Raw genomic sequence first — 13,831 nt, 5'->3', positions numbered from 1 at the left:
CCAGGATCCAAAGACCTGAGTTTGCTGTCTGTGAGGACCAAACCATAACGATGTCTGTCTCCCCCGTGTCCCTTTTAGCACACTTGGGCCCAGGGCCAGCTACAGGCTGGAACTTAGGCCCTGTCCCCACTTAGGCAGCAAGTTGCCTCCTCCTGAGCCAACTCTAAACAGGTCTGAAGGCCTCCATCCTCACTCAAGGAGGTACAACCAGTGAGGATAAGGTCAAGGTGCTTGCACCCTTCCCTTCCCAGGAGCCTCAGGGAAGACTCAGAAGAGTAATATGAAACAGCAGGCTGAGAGGACACAGGCTCTGACCTGAGAGAATTCTTTTATTATGACTGAACAGGTGAACTAAAGCAGATTCTGCCTTTCACTGACAGCCCTGCCTCCACACAGGGCCTCAGCCAGGTCCTGGTGCTGCCCTGGCCCTTATGCACAAATGGGACCTGCATGGGCACTGAGGAGGCAGCAAGAAGGGGTGACAGGAGCAAGCAGCAGGTGTGGGCCCTCATGGTCACCCCAGGCCTCTCTCCCCCAGGGACTCCGAGCCAAGATCCAGGCAAGGGCTAGGGAGGGAAGCTGCAGGGTGGGCCTCTGTAAAGCCCATCCCCAAAGCACAGCAGAACTCCAGGTCTGCAGGGCAAGGCCCATAGGGGGAGACACCTCTCACAAGGTGCTTCTCTCAAAGCTGCAGAGCCCCCCTGAAATGGGGGAGGGGAGGGCAAGAGCCACATGGAAGACCCAAGAAAGGAAAACCCCACAGAAGAAAAATCAAAACATCAGTCCAATAAATGTTTGTTGAATGAATGAATGACTCCAAAGGCTCTTCACTACAAACAGCACTCATCCATCCAACAGGAAAGTCAGGAAACACGCCTTGACTCCAGCGGCATCCATGGAGCCCACACTCTGCGCAGCCTGGGGCCCTCAGACTTTGCCACCAGCACGCCCGGGCATGTGTGCGCACACACAGACACACAGTTGTCTCTTTGCACATGTGCACCCATCTAGCCCTGGAGGCTCATCTCTCCTTCACGTGGTTCTGTGCTCCGGAAGCTCCACTGCTGGTCCCATCCCCAGTGGCACCACTGCTACCCGGGCTGCTGCACAGCACCTCAGTGAGGTCGTCCATGACTGCGGTTTCTTTGGGGTCGAGCAGGTTGAACTCTCTGGCGAAGAGGATGAAGTGCACGTACAATGTGTTCAAGTGTCCGTGCAGCTCAAGGGCCAGGGTCTCCTTGAAGTGGGCCCAGTAGATGTGGCCCAACACATGAAACAGATACTTGCAGATCTTCTTCACCAACGACTCGAAGGAGCTGGGGAATTCTCTGCCTAGGGGGAGGCCACATGTCATAGACCTGAAAGGAGGCCAGGCTCCTACAACTAGGCTTCCCTGGATGGGCCTGAAGTGCTCACACCTGCTACCACTCCTCCACAGAGTTCCCAGCAACCTGTCCCCCAGAGTGGCATGTGCCCAGAGTAATAGGCTCTAGCTGAGCCATGCTGGTCACCTGCACAGCAAAGAATATGTGGTGAGCCCTCAGGCTCCATATGCTTCCTCCAGCAGACACCCCAGGGCTATCTGGAGACCAGGGAGAGGAGCAGTAACAAGTGCATGGGAATCCCTGTAGGCCAGTGCTGGCCTTTTGCTGCTCAGGATGGGTTTTGAGCCCCCATCAGGACCTGACAGATCTGAAAATACCAACCTCAGCAAGATGGACTATGATGGCCTCATTGTGCAGAGCTGGTGGCAGGGGCTAAAAGGGGTCCCAGAGTACAGGTGGGTATTTGACCCTAACCGAGCTGAACCCTACATGGGAACCTCCCTCCCTCATTCGCCCGGGTCCTTTGCTGAGCAGGAGCCAGAATTACAAAGTTGTAGCCCTTCTAGACCCCACCTGCAATCAAACCCCAGAGACTCTCTAGCCAAGTGCTGAAGAACCTGCTGGCTTTAATAAGGATTGGGTTACAAGCTGCAGTCGACATACCATATTTTGTGGGGAACACATCTTCATCAGTTACCAGCTTCTGCACAGAGCTCATGACAAAGTCAACATACTGGGGGGCAGTGCACTTGACCTTCTTCCCCCGCTCGTCATACCAGTAGTATTGTCTGTAGGGACAGAGACTTTGGTCAGGGTGCCAACCCTGCCAAATACCCGCCCCAGTGCAGGCTCCCACTCATACAGCACAAACTCAAAGGCAGTGGCAGTCGGGTGGAGCAAGCTATATACAACTGTTCCAATGGGAACACATAGAGTGCTCAGAGCAGCATCTGAAGAGAGCAAGGGCCTCATGTACAGAACCAAGAGTGCAGGGAGCCCAATGTGACACCTTCATTTTTGCCTAGTTCTGCAGATTTTACTTCTTTTAAATAAATCTGTATTTATTTTGAATAAGTCCCTTAAAATTAATTGGGCACAAGTATCTGTCTAGGAGGTGGCTTGGGACTGGTCAGAGAGCCTAGATCCTTGGTGGTGTCTTATTCCCAGAATTAGAAGTCACACTTTCCCCATGGGGAATAGTAGATGCTTGTAGTCAAGTGACCTGACCCCTGGAGGCCCTCCCCAAACTCTTTAGCCTGTGCATGGGGTAGCCAGTCCTCATATGATGGCCATTTCTGAGAAGACCAGCATCAGAGACAGGGAGATACTAAGCATATAGAGTCCCTGGGTCTTAACCATGTGCAGTGTCACAGTCACTCTGTGTTCTGCCAAGAGGAGCTGGTGCTACCCTTGGTGCACTACCTGCTGCCCCCTCAGGCATCTCTCCTCGGGAGATCTTGGATGAAGGAATCACACGGGCCTCTCACAAGCCTCTGATATCTGGCCATGCTGTGGGGATGTCACACCACCTAAGTGCCCTGGATTCAAGGGCACAGCATGCTCCTCCAAGCTCCTGCTGAGGGCCTGTGATTCCTTCCAATTGGGGACGATTCTAGACCACACTGTTACATATGTTCCCATTGGGGGCTGTTCTATGTAAACATAGGTTTTCATCTCTAAAGCAAAAGCCAAGGACGGGATTATGGTCACAGCAGGTCTGTACATCATTTCATGAGACTGTGTCAGCGTTGTCCCATGTGCTGTGCCACCTGTACCTCACCAGTATGGCAGGTGCTCCCCAGCACCTGGTGTTCTGAAATACTCCGTGCGGGTTTCACTTGTGTTTAACACCCCAGTGCTGAGAATCTTCTTAGTGGCTCACTGCCATACTGTCACTGTGGCAACTAGTCCTTCCCCACTCTTGTCAATCAAACTGCTATTTGCATGCTGCTGCACTGAGAGGTCGCTGAATGTCCTGGATACTAGTTCTTGTGCAACAGGTGCCTCCCAGATGTTTCCACATAGTCTGTGTTTGTTCTTTCTCCTCAGAGTCGTCTTTCTTAGAGCAAAGTTCTGAATCATCATAAAGTCCAATGGCTGAATGCTTTTCATCAGTGGGCTGCTCCTTTGACATAGTGTCCAATAGCCTAATGCTAGGTCATAGAGATTTCCTCCTGCCCTCTAAAAGCCTTGCGTTTTCCCATTTCTACATCAGGTGTGGGGCTTAAAGTTGAGGTACTTTTCCTCTGTGTAAAGTTGCATTTCACAGCAGCAGTTGTTGGGAAACAAAACTGTCCTCTCTCCGCTCAGTTTCATTGGCCACTTCATGAAAATTCAAAGACTGTGCTTTTGAGTTTCTTCCTGGACTCTGCTCTGATCCACTAACTTTTGCCTCACCTTTGGTCAGCACTCCACTGTCTCGTCCCTGTGGTTTAACAGTGTATCTTCAAACTCTGGGCCTCTTTCCAGCTGCACTGTTGTTGTGGCTACTCCAGCTACTCACTTCCATGTCAATTCCAAACACACTAGTCTAGTAGCTCAGAGCTGTAAGGAGTTTTTAACTGGGAACACACTCAACCACAGATTTGTTCAGCATAGATCTATATGTTCAGCTTGTTGTCTTCCAATCCATGAACACAGTGTGGCTGTTCATGTGCTGTCTTTGACTCACTGTCCTGGACTTCTGTGGTTTCCAGAAACAGAACCCTGTGAATACTAAGTTTATAACCTAAGCATTTTGTTGCTTCTGATTAGTTAGGCTTTCAATCATACACAGCTAGCATGGAGACCTTTGACTGTTTCTGTGTGCTGATCTTGCAGAATTTATTTCATTACTGGACTCCTTCAGAGTCTCACAGCTGTATTCTCTGCAAAGAGGGACAGCTGATTTCTTCTTTTCGGATGCGAACTTTTCTTCCTTCTCCACTGAACTGGATGAGCTCTCAAGTTTTCTTCTCCAAAGAACAGTCATGCCAGCTGTGTAACAGCTGGAGAGGATCCTGCAGTTTCCTAACAACCTTTGTAACAACTGTAGGATTCATAGTGAACTGTTCCAATTTCTTATAATTCCTATCTTCTGTCTCATCTTTGTGTCTTGCTAAGGCTTATCAATTTTATTGCTCTTTCCAAGCAAGCATGTATTTCCCCTATTGTTTCTATAACTCAATTTGAGTGACTTCCACTCTTGTTTTATGATTTCCTCTCTTCTGTCTACCTTAGGTTGGTTTTGTTCTGAAGTCTTTGTCTGAAATGTACACTTGGTGTTATAAACTGTTCTCACTGCCCTGCCCCTGCTACAACTCACAAATTCTTCTCTTTCTCTCTTTTTCTTTTCTTTATTTTTGCATTGTCTTAGACAGGTTCACTCTGTAGCCAGGACTGGCCTCAAACTCCCAGCAATTCTCCTGCCTCAACTTCCCAAGTACTGGGATTACAGATGTGAGCTATCATACTTGGCTGGAGCTCACAAATTCTGGGATACTTTGCATTTTTACTTGTGTTTAGTTCAAATGAGTTTCTCATTGCCCTTGATATTGTTTTCTTCCCCCCTGGCCCATGGATAATTCAGGAGTGCACTGGTCCCAAGGTGTTTGGAAATTTGTTATTTGTCTGACACCGATTTCCAGATTAACTTCACAATAGTCAGATAACTTACTTAGTGTGACTTCCACTCTTTAAAAGTTGCCAAGGACTCTTCTGGGAGCTGGGACAACATTATGTTTAGTGAACACTCCTTGTGAAGTTGAAAAGAAGGTTCATTTTGCTGCTGGGCTAGAATGTCCTTACATGGCACCTCAGCCCCTCTGCCCCTGCCCTTCTCCCTGCAGCTGGTGGTATGCTTTGGGAAGCTCTGCCATCTGGCATACAGGCACTGAGGAACACTACTGGCCTGATGACCAGCCCTTTCCAACTCACAACCTGGCTGATTTTGGGTCTCTGCTGCTATGAACAGAGCTACGTTAGCTTTCGTCTGTTAGTGTTTTCTAGGTTTGTCATCTTCCATCTTTCCTACTTTACTGCATTTAAAGTGCTACGATGAGCCAGGAACAAGTGGGTGGAGTGCACCTGTGATCTCAGCTGCTTGGCAGATAAAAGCAGGAGGATGCCAGCTCCAGGTCAGCTTGGACAGCAATGGCAGAATTCTGTCTCTTATAAAACTTTAAACAGGGCTCTAGATATGGCTCAGTAGCAGAGCACTTGCTAGCATGCATAATGCATAAATTAATCAGTCAATCAACCAATCAAGCAAAATGAACACTTTGGTATATACAAGTCCCTCAAATCCTTATAATGAATTCTTACTCCCAAGGTCATGTATTAGGAAGTGGGCTTCTGGAGGTGATCAAGCCACAGTGGCAGTGCTCCCAGACCAGTACTCCTGCCTTTCAAAAAGAGCTGCTGTTCATGAACCAAGAAGCTCTTCTCAGAACCACGAGAAATATACCAGTGCTGTTCAGTAGCCTCCATTACTATCATTTAATTATGGCAGTCTAGACTGATGATGATGATGATGTTTCTCATAGGAAGGCTCAGATTTAGTTCTACAAGAATATTTTCATAAAAATTCCTTGGAAACTCTTATGCTCACAGTGTGGCAGTCACTCATCTGCTGGATTTACATTACCATTGCTGGTTTTCTGCTTGTTCTGTTTTTATCTTCATACTTCTGTGGTCTTGCTGTATTTGTGGCTATATCCCCTGACCTGCATCCTTTTAACTATTCCATTTCAATTTACCCATTAATGTTCCAGCTGTATGTTTTCATGTCATTTTTGAAGTTGCTTAAAGAATTTCAAAGTACATACGTGGCTTTTCACGCTCAAGATTTCACTCTGAGTTTGGTATCGGCTGGAGAAAGTTGGTCACTAACAGAAAGTGGGCACCTCACCCCTCTCACCACCACTGCTCACATGTCACTTCTCTGAACCCTGAGAATGTGTCACATCACACACTTCATTTCACTCTCAAATAACTTCTGAGCGCTCCAGAGAAGAGTCTATAGTTCTCCTGTTGCTGACTCTTCTTTTGTGTTGTCACAGAGCTGAAAAACTGGTTGGAACTCTCCTGCAGTAGGTCAGACAGCTTGCAGTGGTCCATTTAATTATGCTCTTGAAGGGCATGGCTGCTGGGTGTGGAATGTGGAGTAATGCTTCTTCCCTGTGGCGCATGAGACGTGGGGGGTGCTTCCCCAAATCCCGCAGCACTGCCTTGGGGGCCACGGGGCCTTTACAGTGCTTGGTGTCTGGGCTATTTCACTGGACAGTCCTTAAGGGTTCACTCAGTTCTGTCAATGTAAAGGAGTGTCTCTGAGGGACCTGTTCGGCCATGTTTCTGAATGTGTCTTGGCTCCCTAGGTCCCAATGCTGGCCTTTTGGGGTTATCCTGCAGGTGCTGCAAGGATAGAAATGAGACCTAGCCTAATGCAGATCCTCTCCAATCTAGGCAAGCCTCCAGGGCTGGTGCACAGCAAGGAGTTCTGCAGATTTCTGACTAACCCACTTTTCCTTTCAAACTAACTTTGAGTTTCCAAAATCCCTTGGTCTCACATGATTCCTGCAAAGGGACTATAGCAGGAATTATTAAGTGATTCTACAAAGTGAGCAAAAGGCAAGCTTAGCTGCCCAGGCTCTCCAGCATGCTCTAAATGAAGGTCTGTACAACACTACCTCCTATGCTCTCAAGAAAGCTTCTCCCAAACAAACTCAGCTCTAAAAGGCACATGGGAGAAGCTAGGGAGGGCATTGTCTAGGCTACTCACATGCTCTCAAGTGCTACCTCAGAATCTGTCATGGGTCTGTCCTTCAGAGGCCACGCCTCTGTCCTATGCACACCAAGCTTGTTCCTAGCAAGACTACTCACCTTCCCTGGCAATGCTTAGCTGACACCTGACCCTCCTGGGGAACAGACAGCTGGCTCTGTTCCCCCTACACTGCCAGAAACTGAGCTAGAGTCACTAAAGCTATGTGATCAGGCCTGAGACAGAGGGGACTCCTGTCACCTGCTGTACCAGGACTTACAGCAGACTCTTGAAAACAGAGCTGTTGTCTGGGGAGATCTGTACCTACAGGAAAGACTGCTTGAGTGTATACCACACATACGCACGTGCATATACACACACATTTCCATGTGTACACAGCATCTTGAGAGGTCATCATGGAAGATCTTCCACCTCCTTAGCCATATCCACCCTAGGCTGAGCCCTGCCAGACCCAGCCTTCTGCCTGCATTAGTATAGCCACTCCTACCATCAACCCAGGGCTGCTGGCAAATATGTGCCCCTCAATGGCTTTCCTATGCACAAAGCAAGGTGAGTTACCTTGGAGACCCTGAAGACACCTGCATGCTACAGCACTAAATGTACACATATATCCAGAAGAGAGCTGTCAGCACTAGAGGTATTCAGAAGTTATCAACAAGACACCTCTACTAGTAGAATGAGCCTGCCCACTTAGCCTTGCAGCTCCCAGGACACTGAATACTCTGCAGGCTCAGGGACCATCTAAGCATGGCCTGCATTTGGCCTCTGATGACTCTTAGCATCTTTCATGCCCCAGCAGAGACACTTATGCTGGGCACCTGGCCCCTTACGTACAGAAAGACTTTGCATAGCCTGAGATTGTGAAGGGACTCCAGTTAAGAATGGAGTCCGAGAAGCTAGTAGCCAAGATAGCAAGGTCAACCATAACCCATCCCACACTCCCAACAGATGCTATGGCCAGGCTGCTACTCACGTGTTGCACACGGCCATTGTCTGACACGTCTCTCCTGTGCAAAATTCTGAGATTGTGCTATACTGCAGGTTGATGTGGTGAAAAAATGTTGTTGCTGGAAGAGAAGCAAAGGGCCAGGTGAGTAAACACCCCTGCTCCAGCTGGCGTGACAGGGAGTGGGTTCAGCTGAGTTCAGCCTGTCCATGGACCACTGCTCTGGGGGTACTTGGAGATGGGGGAGGCTCCCTGCCCTGCAGCTGCTGCACCCGCCTCCCCACCCGCACGCACTGTTGCTGGCCAGCCACTCGTTGAGGTCGATCTCCCGGGGCAGCACTACCAGCTCCTTGAACTCAAAATCGGTGATCCTGGACTTGGTGTGCTCTGGCTCCAGGTACACTTTCTTCTCCTCTGAAGCAGTTTTCTTGCCGTTTGGCTTAGCTTTAGACTTCCTGCCAAGAAAGAAAGGATGTTGAGGTCACCGAATGTCCCATTTGGGCCCAAACCACAGGGGTCTGAGGAAGGACTCTGTACGTTGGGCTAATTAAGTCAGATGCAGGCAAGGAGAGAGACCAAAGGCCAGACTGCTCAGGGCAATTGGATGGCCAATCCAAATGGTCATGACTCTATAGACACCCTAGGGGAAAACACTGTGGGCCTGGGCTGCAACACATGTGTAACAGCAGGGAGCAGTACCTGATGCCTGAAGCATAAACATCTTTCAAAAAGCTGCTCTTCCAAAATGAAAACTTAAGAAAGTTCTGAGGGTCTAAGAAAGTGTATAACTGAAGGTCTGAGGAAGTGTTTTTAAGGCATGCAAATGAAAGTTCTGAGTATATAAGGAAGTGACTTAAGGTAATGAAAAAATGTTTTAGATTTCTTTTCCCCTCTATGCTATTATTATATTAAGATTTCAAAGGCTCAGGAAACCTATACCCAACGGTTCTACCAGACTACTCCTATGGTGGGGTCTGGAGACGGCTCACCAGCAGGTTGCCAAAAGGAGATACTTATCCCTATAACACTTGAATCTATTTCTAAAACAGCTGTCCCTATGTTTGTTTTCTCTATGATCAAACTAGAGATTACTGACGATGCTGGCTGGATACTTATGGAGACTGCCTTTACTGGTCCTGCAGGAGACATGATGCATATTCAGGAAGGCATTCTACCTTTTATTTAGAATGGGGGATCTTTTATATCCTAACTAAGAACCCATGGCACCCTAGATGGGAGATGGGGGTCATTGATAGACTTTACTATAGTATTTATCACAGCTGCCCATTGGGCATGATTAAAATACAGAGAGTACACACCCCATTCTCTCAAACCCTAGGTATAGACATAGTAGAAGTTGTCCAACGTTCCTCAAAGGTCCTTACATCCCTAATATCACCTCTCTTAGACAACATTGATTCTACCTCCTTGTCACACCATCTCTTGTTTCAGACCTTAACCTCTACATATCAGCTACTGAATAATACTCTGCCTGACTGCTTTGGAGAATGTTGGCTGTGTGTCCCTCCTGGGTCAAACTCACAACCACCATTTGTGTGGCCTTGCCCATTAGCTTATTAGACTCTCTCACTTCGCCACTCATTAATTGCTCTAAGCCAAATATCACTACCATCCCTTATCTCTACCACATCTCTCTCTTTGACATCACGGATTGCTTTAACTCCAAGAACATGCCTTTGTGGGCTTACTGGATTCTGCAGACTGCAATACACCTTAACCCTTAGTACTATCACCCAAGCCCTATGCCCAAAAATGTCTCAATTCTCTGCAGCACTCAAGTTTCCCAATGACTACCCACTGGGTGGTCTGGAAATTGTACCCTTTTCTTTTTTTCAAAACTAGGGGTGGTATCAGGTGAAGAACCCTTGCCAGTTCACATCACAGAGTTTATAGCAGCATGGCATGACAAATGAGTGATTCAGGTCCTATAATTTCTCAAAGTCCTGGGTATAACCACTGGCATCACCACTGAGGGGGGTGGGAGTGACTACTTTCCTTGCTATTTACCATCAGTTTCACCTAAGTTCATCCAGTATCTCCAATGGGTGGCTCAGACCATCCTTATCCTCCAGGGCCAAACAGACTCACTGGCCGCCAGAGTGCTACAAAATCAGCAAGGGTTAGATTTACTAACTTCAGAGAGAGGTGGTCTTTGTCCCTTCCTCAGAGAGAAATGTTGCTTTTATGTCAACCAATTGGGTGTAGTAAAAAATAAGATCTGACAACTCCAGACAGACCTCCAAAACTGTAAGAAACAGTCAATGTCTCTGGCTAGTGGATCACTGACAGTCCAATATGGAATTGGATAGTATTCTTCTTAACCCCCTTTCTCCTCCTTTTCTTAATCCTACTAGTCACATCCTGCCTTAGAAACTTGTCTAGATTTCTTCAACAACAGATCCAAAAGATATCTAACCAGACTTTTAATCAGTTGCTATTACAGGATTATCAGCCCCTAGCTATAGAGCCTGCAACTCCTGATACACCCATGGTGAAGATCAAGCTTGCCCCAAGGACTTGGATGCCCCCATTCAACAGGAATAAGTCTCATGATACTGTTGCCTCCCTTTCCTGACCCCTGATTGTTTATGATTTTTAAACAAAAAAGGTGGATAATGTAAACCCCTTGACGTGTGTGAGAGGCAGGTCTCTCTATTGAAGACCTCTACCTGCCAGGCCCCACCCCCCAGAATAATCTAAGGGCTGGCCCCTGAGGACTTCCAACCGCCAGGTTCCGCCCACAGAACACTCTAATAGCCATGATGGCTTGACCTAGACTCTATAGATGCAGGTGGCCAAGCTCCTTCCTACAGACTAAAAAGCTCAAGCTCTGGTCTTGAAATCCCACCAATCCCTGAGCTTGCCCCAAGTTCAGTACTTGAAATCCCACCAATCTCCACCCTGGAAAATTCTGCCCCCCAAGAAACCCAATATCAATGGTTGCCAACTTTGCTAATGCTGTGACCCTTTAATACAGTTCCTCATGTTGTGGTGACTCCCCACAATCAGAAAATTATTTTTGTTGCTACTTCATAACTGTAATTTTGCTACCGCTATGAATCGTAATGTAAATATCTGATATGCAACCCCTGCAGAGATTGCAACCTACAGGTTGAGAACCGCTGCCCTATAAAGCCTGCATCCCATTCAGTTCTTTGCTGTTTCTCAACTAAGCAGAGGCAGCCACCCTCTTGTGTCTTTTCCAATAAGTCTCTTGTGTGAAGATCGTTGTGTGGTGTCACTCTGTAGTATTCCTTGACTCCCAACTGCCAGGATACCTTTGCCCTCAGAGCTTTAACACTTGCATTGGGGAAATCTTTCCCCTCAGAGCTGTAACATTACACAAGGGCCTTTCTGAGCAGTGGCACCCACAGGCCACACCAAGGCTCTAACCTTCCAGGCATGCCAGTTCCAGGAGGGTGCACAGCTACCATCAAAGCTTCAGAGGGAAAACCACCCATGGGAGGTACCAGGTTGCTAACCCATAGGAGGGTACCCCAAGAAAGAGTACTCTCCCCAGTAGAGGGCTAGCTCCTCCTTTAGGTCTTGCTGATGTGCTCTACCACTGAGCAACAAACTCTTGCTGGGGTGTAGCCCCACCCAGCCTGGGCACAACACCCACACCTTGTCACCCTTCATGGAGTGAATGCAAGAGAAAACAACCCCCAGGGATAAGGCTCTACCTCAGCACGGAGAATCCCTCCACTAGTCCCCATGTAAAGACAGAGGCAATAAGAGAATCCAGCCTCTTCCCAAGCCAGACAGCATAGGACTCTTTGTTAAGCTTCTACCTTGTTTTAAAGTTTTTTAATAAAATTGTTTTGCTTTGTTAACAGTGGGCTTATTATGTCTATTTTTAAACAATAAACATATTTTTAAAAATGTCTTGTTTTCACTTGAATAGAAATCCTAAAGCCATGGAATGGCATACCCCAATCGCATATATGCTCAATTCCTCCAGGCCAGTTACTCCCCAAACGTTGGTGGTAACACTGAGTCTGTGTGCCTTTGGTTCTTGGTGAACAAGCTTCTAGTCAGGCACCGAGATAGTGTGCCCCTTAAGAGAGGAGACGACAGTGCCCCACTGGCAGTAACTACCTGGCCTGAGTTCTTGATGGTATGCTAGCCCACCAGAAGACAGATGATTTTGCTGAAATCTTTGTCATGTAGCTAAGTCAGAAAGGTTTTTTGACCTAAAGTCTCCCTGGTGAGCTCCTCGAGGAAGTCAAGTGAAAGAGTCTGTAGGTGTTCCTGGCTGGCCAAGTCAGACCAGCACACTGGATATCAGGTTCTTCTAGGCACTGACCACACAATGCTAGAAACAAAGGAGCCTCTACCAATCTCTGACCTGCCAGCTGGCACCCACACCTGTCTGACATGTTCAGGCTCAGGATGAGAGTACTGGATGAGAAATCTGAGAAACACAATGAATGTTCCCACAGCAAAGCTGAGTCTTGTCCTCACATAATTAAATGAATTCTTAAGTTAAAATGTAAGAGGTAAATTGATACTGGCATGAAGCCTTATGATCAGAAAAGGATGCTTTTGATCAGGAACTCTCAATATGGGATTCAGTAGGAGGTACTGGACAGCTGAAGGACCAAGGACAGGAACACAGACCTTCTCTAATAAGGCAACCAATTGCAAGGAGCACCAGGCTATACAAGGCCTACAACAGACCGGGGGATTAAAGGGAGGAGCAGATCCAGCAGAGGGGTCCTGTCCCAGAAGCAGTCTCCTTAGGAGTGCCCACCCTGCTCCACAGGGATGAGAAGCAGCCTGAGCACCCAGCAGGGAAGAATAGTGCATTAAAGGCATACCTCTAGGGCCATGGCCTCCTTGCAAACAGGTGGACTGGTGGTGGTGGTGGGGGGGGTGCTGGAGGTGGCCTTTGGCTCAGATTCCCACCATGCCCACTCCAGGTTAGCCCTGTCTGTCCAGATGAGGTACAGCATAGGCCTCAGACCAGGGTACCTCTTATATATCTTTCTTTTTGACCTGAGAACATAGGCAGTTAGGCCTGCTACCATGCATGGCATCAGGAGGCAGCCTGACTTGGCTCTGAATCCTGTCTTCCATGGCCCTGGGAGGCTAGATGGGGGAAGGGTGAAAGGTCTTTCTAACTGACTGTGACCTATTTTTTCCTTTCGTTGCTTTGAAAGGTTGCTGATGGTTTACTTAAGAGAAAGAGGAAAGAAAAATGTTCCCTGAATGCCAGAGAAATGTTTTCCTTTCAGCTTCTCATGGCAGAGCTTAGCCTTAAAAGGCAATGTGTGCTTGGCCTCCGGGGCAGGGCCAAGAGCAGCCAGAACCAAGCAGTGGACAGGGCAGGGCACAGCACAGCCTTGAGGCTTCTGGCACAGCACAAGCTCTAAGGAAAATAGCATGGAAGTCTGTTAGGGCTGAAACATAGGTGTGGATGTACCGCATAGAAAGTGGGCACTTCAAGCCTCTCTGGCATGGGCTTCTGAGCCTTGCAGACCAGCAGTGTAGGCTCCAGCCTCTCTAGCAGTTGTGGACAAACCCCAGGAGGGGCTTTGCCCATGTCTTTGGGACACATCCACTCCCTGTCCTGGGCACTTCTCTGAACTCTCATCTTCCACTAGTGATATGGGCTGAGTTCACCTGTTATTCAGTCAAAAAGCAGAGGTCTACTTCGCTAATGCTGGATCAGGCCGGTAGTGTCCTCAAAGGATAGGTTTTCCTCAAGACTATCAAGCTACCTTCTGTCTTCTGGGTATCCTGTCCTGGAAGCCAAGACTACAAAGAAAGGGGCTGTTG

The 13,831-nt window shown here is 48.0% G+C and overlaps 1 protein-coding gene across 3 annotated transcripts in view; it reads right to left on the bottom strand.

The window, feature by feature from the left end:
- Positions 1-309: 309 nt before the first annotated feature.
- The window catches only part of Mob2 (MOB kinase activator 2), a 61,981-nt gene continuing 48,459 nt past the window's right edge, over positions 310-13,831 (bottom strand). For 2 of the 3 annotated variants that reach the window (XM_059264326.1, XM_059264318.1), the window contains exons 2-5: positions 8,324-8,484; positions 8,057-8,150; positions 1,989-2,113; positions 310-1,332 (exon numbers count right to left, since the gene is read on the bottom strand). In XM_059264326.1, the coding sequence (XP_059120309.1) occupies positions 1,022-1,332; positions 1,989-2,113; positions 8,057-8,150; positions 8,324-8,484 (691 nt within the window). In that variant the 3' untranslated portion in view covers positions 310-1,021. The remainder of the gene's footprint in view (positions 1,333-1,988; positions 2,114-8,056; positions 8,151-8,323; positions 8,485-13,831) is intronic. The other variant, XM_059264335.1, reaches the window with a different exon arrangement.

The sequence above is a fragment of the Peromyscus eremicus genome, chromosome 1, assembly GCF_949786415.1.
Source record: "Peromyscus eremicus chromosome 1, PerEre_H2_v1, whole genome shotgun sequence".
Taxonomy (NCBI): Eukaryota; Metazoa; Chordata; class Mammalia; order Rodentia; family Cricetidae; genus Peromyscus; species Peromyscus eremicus.
The sequence above is the reverse complement of the archived record's forward strand: the minus strand, read 5'-3'. Positions and strand labels throughout refer to the sequence as shown.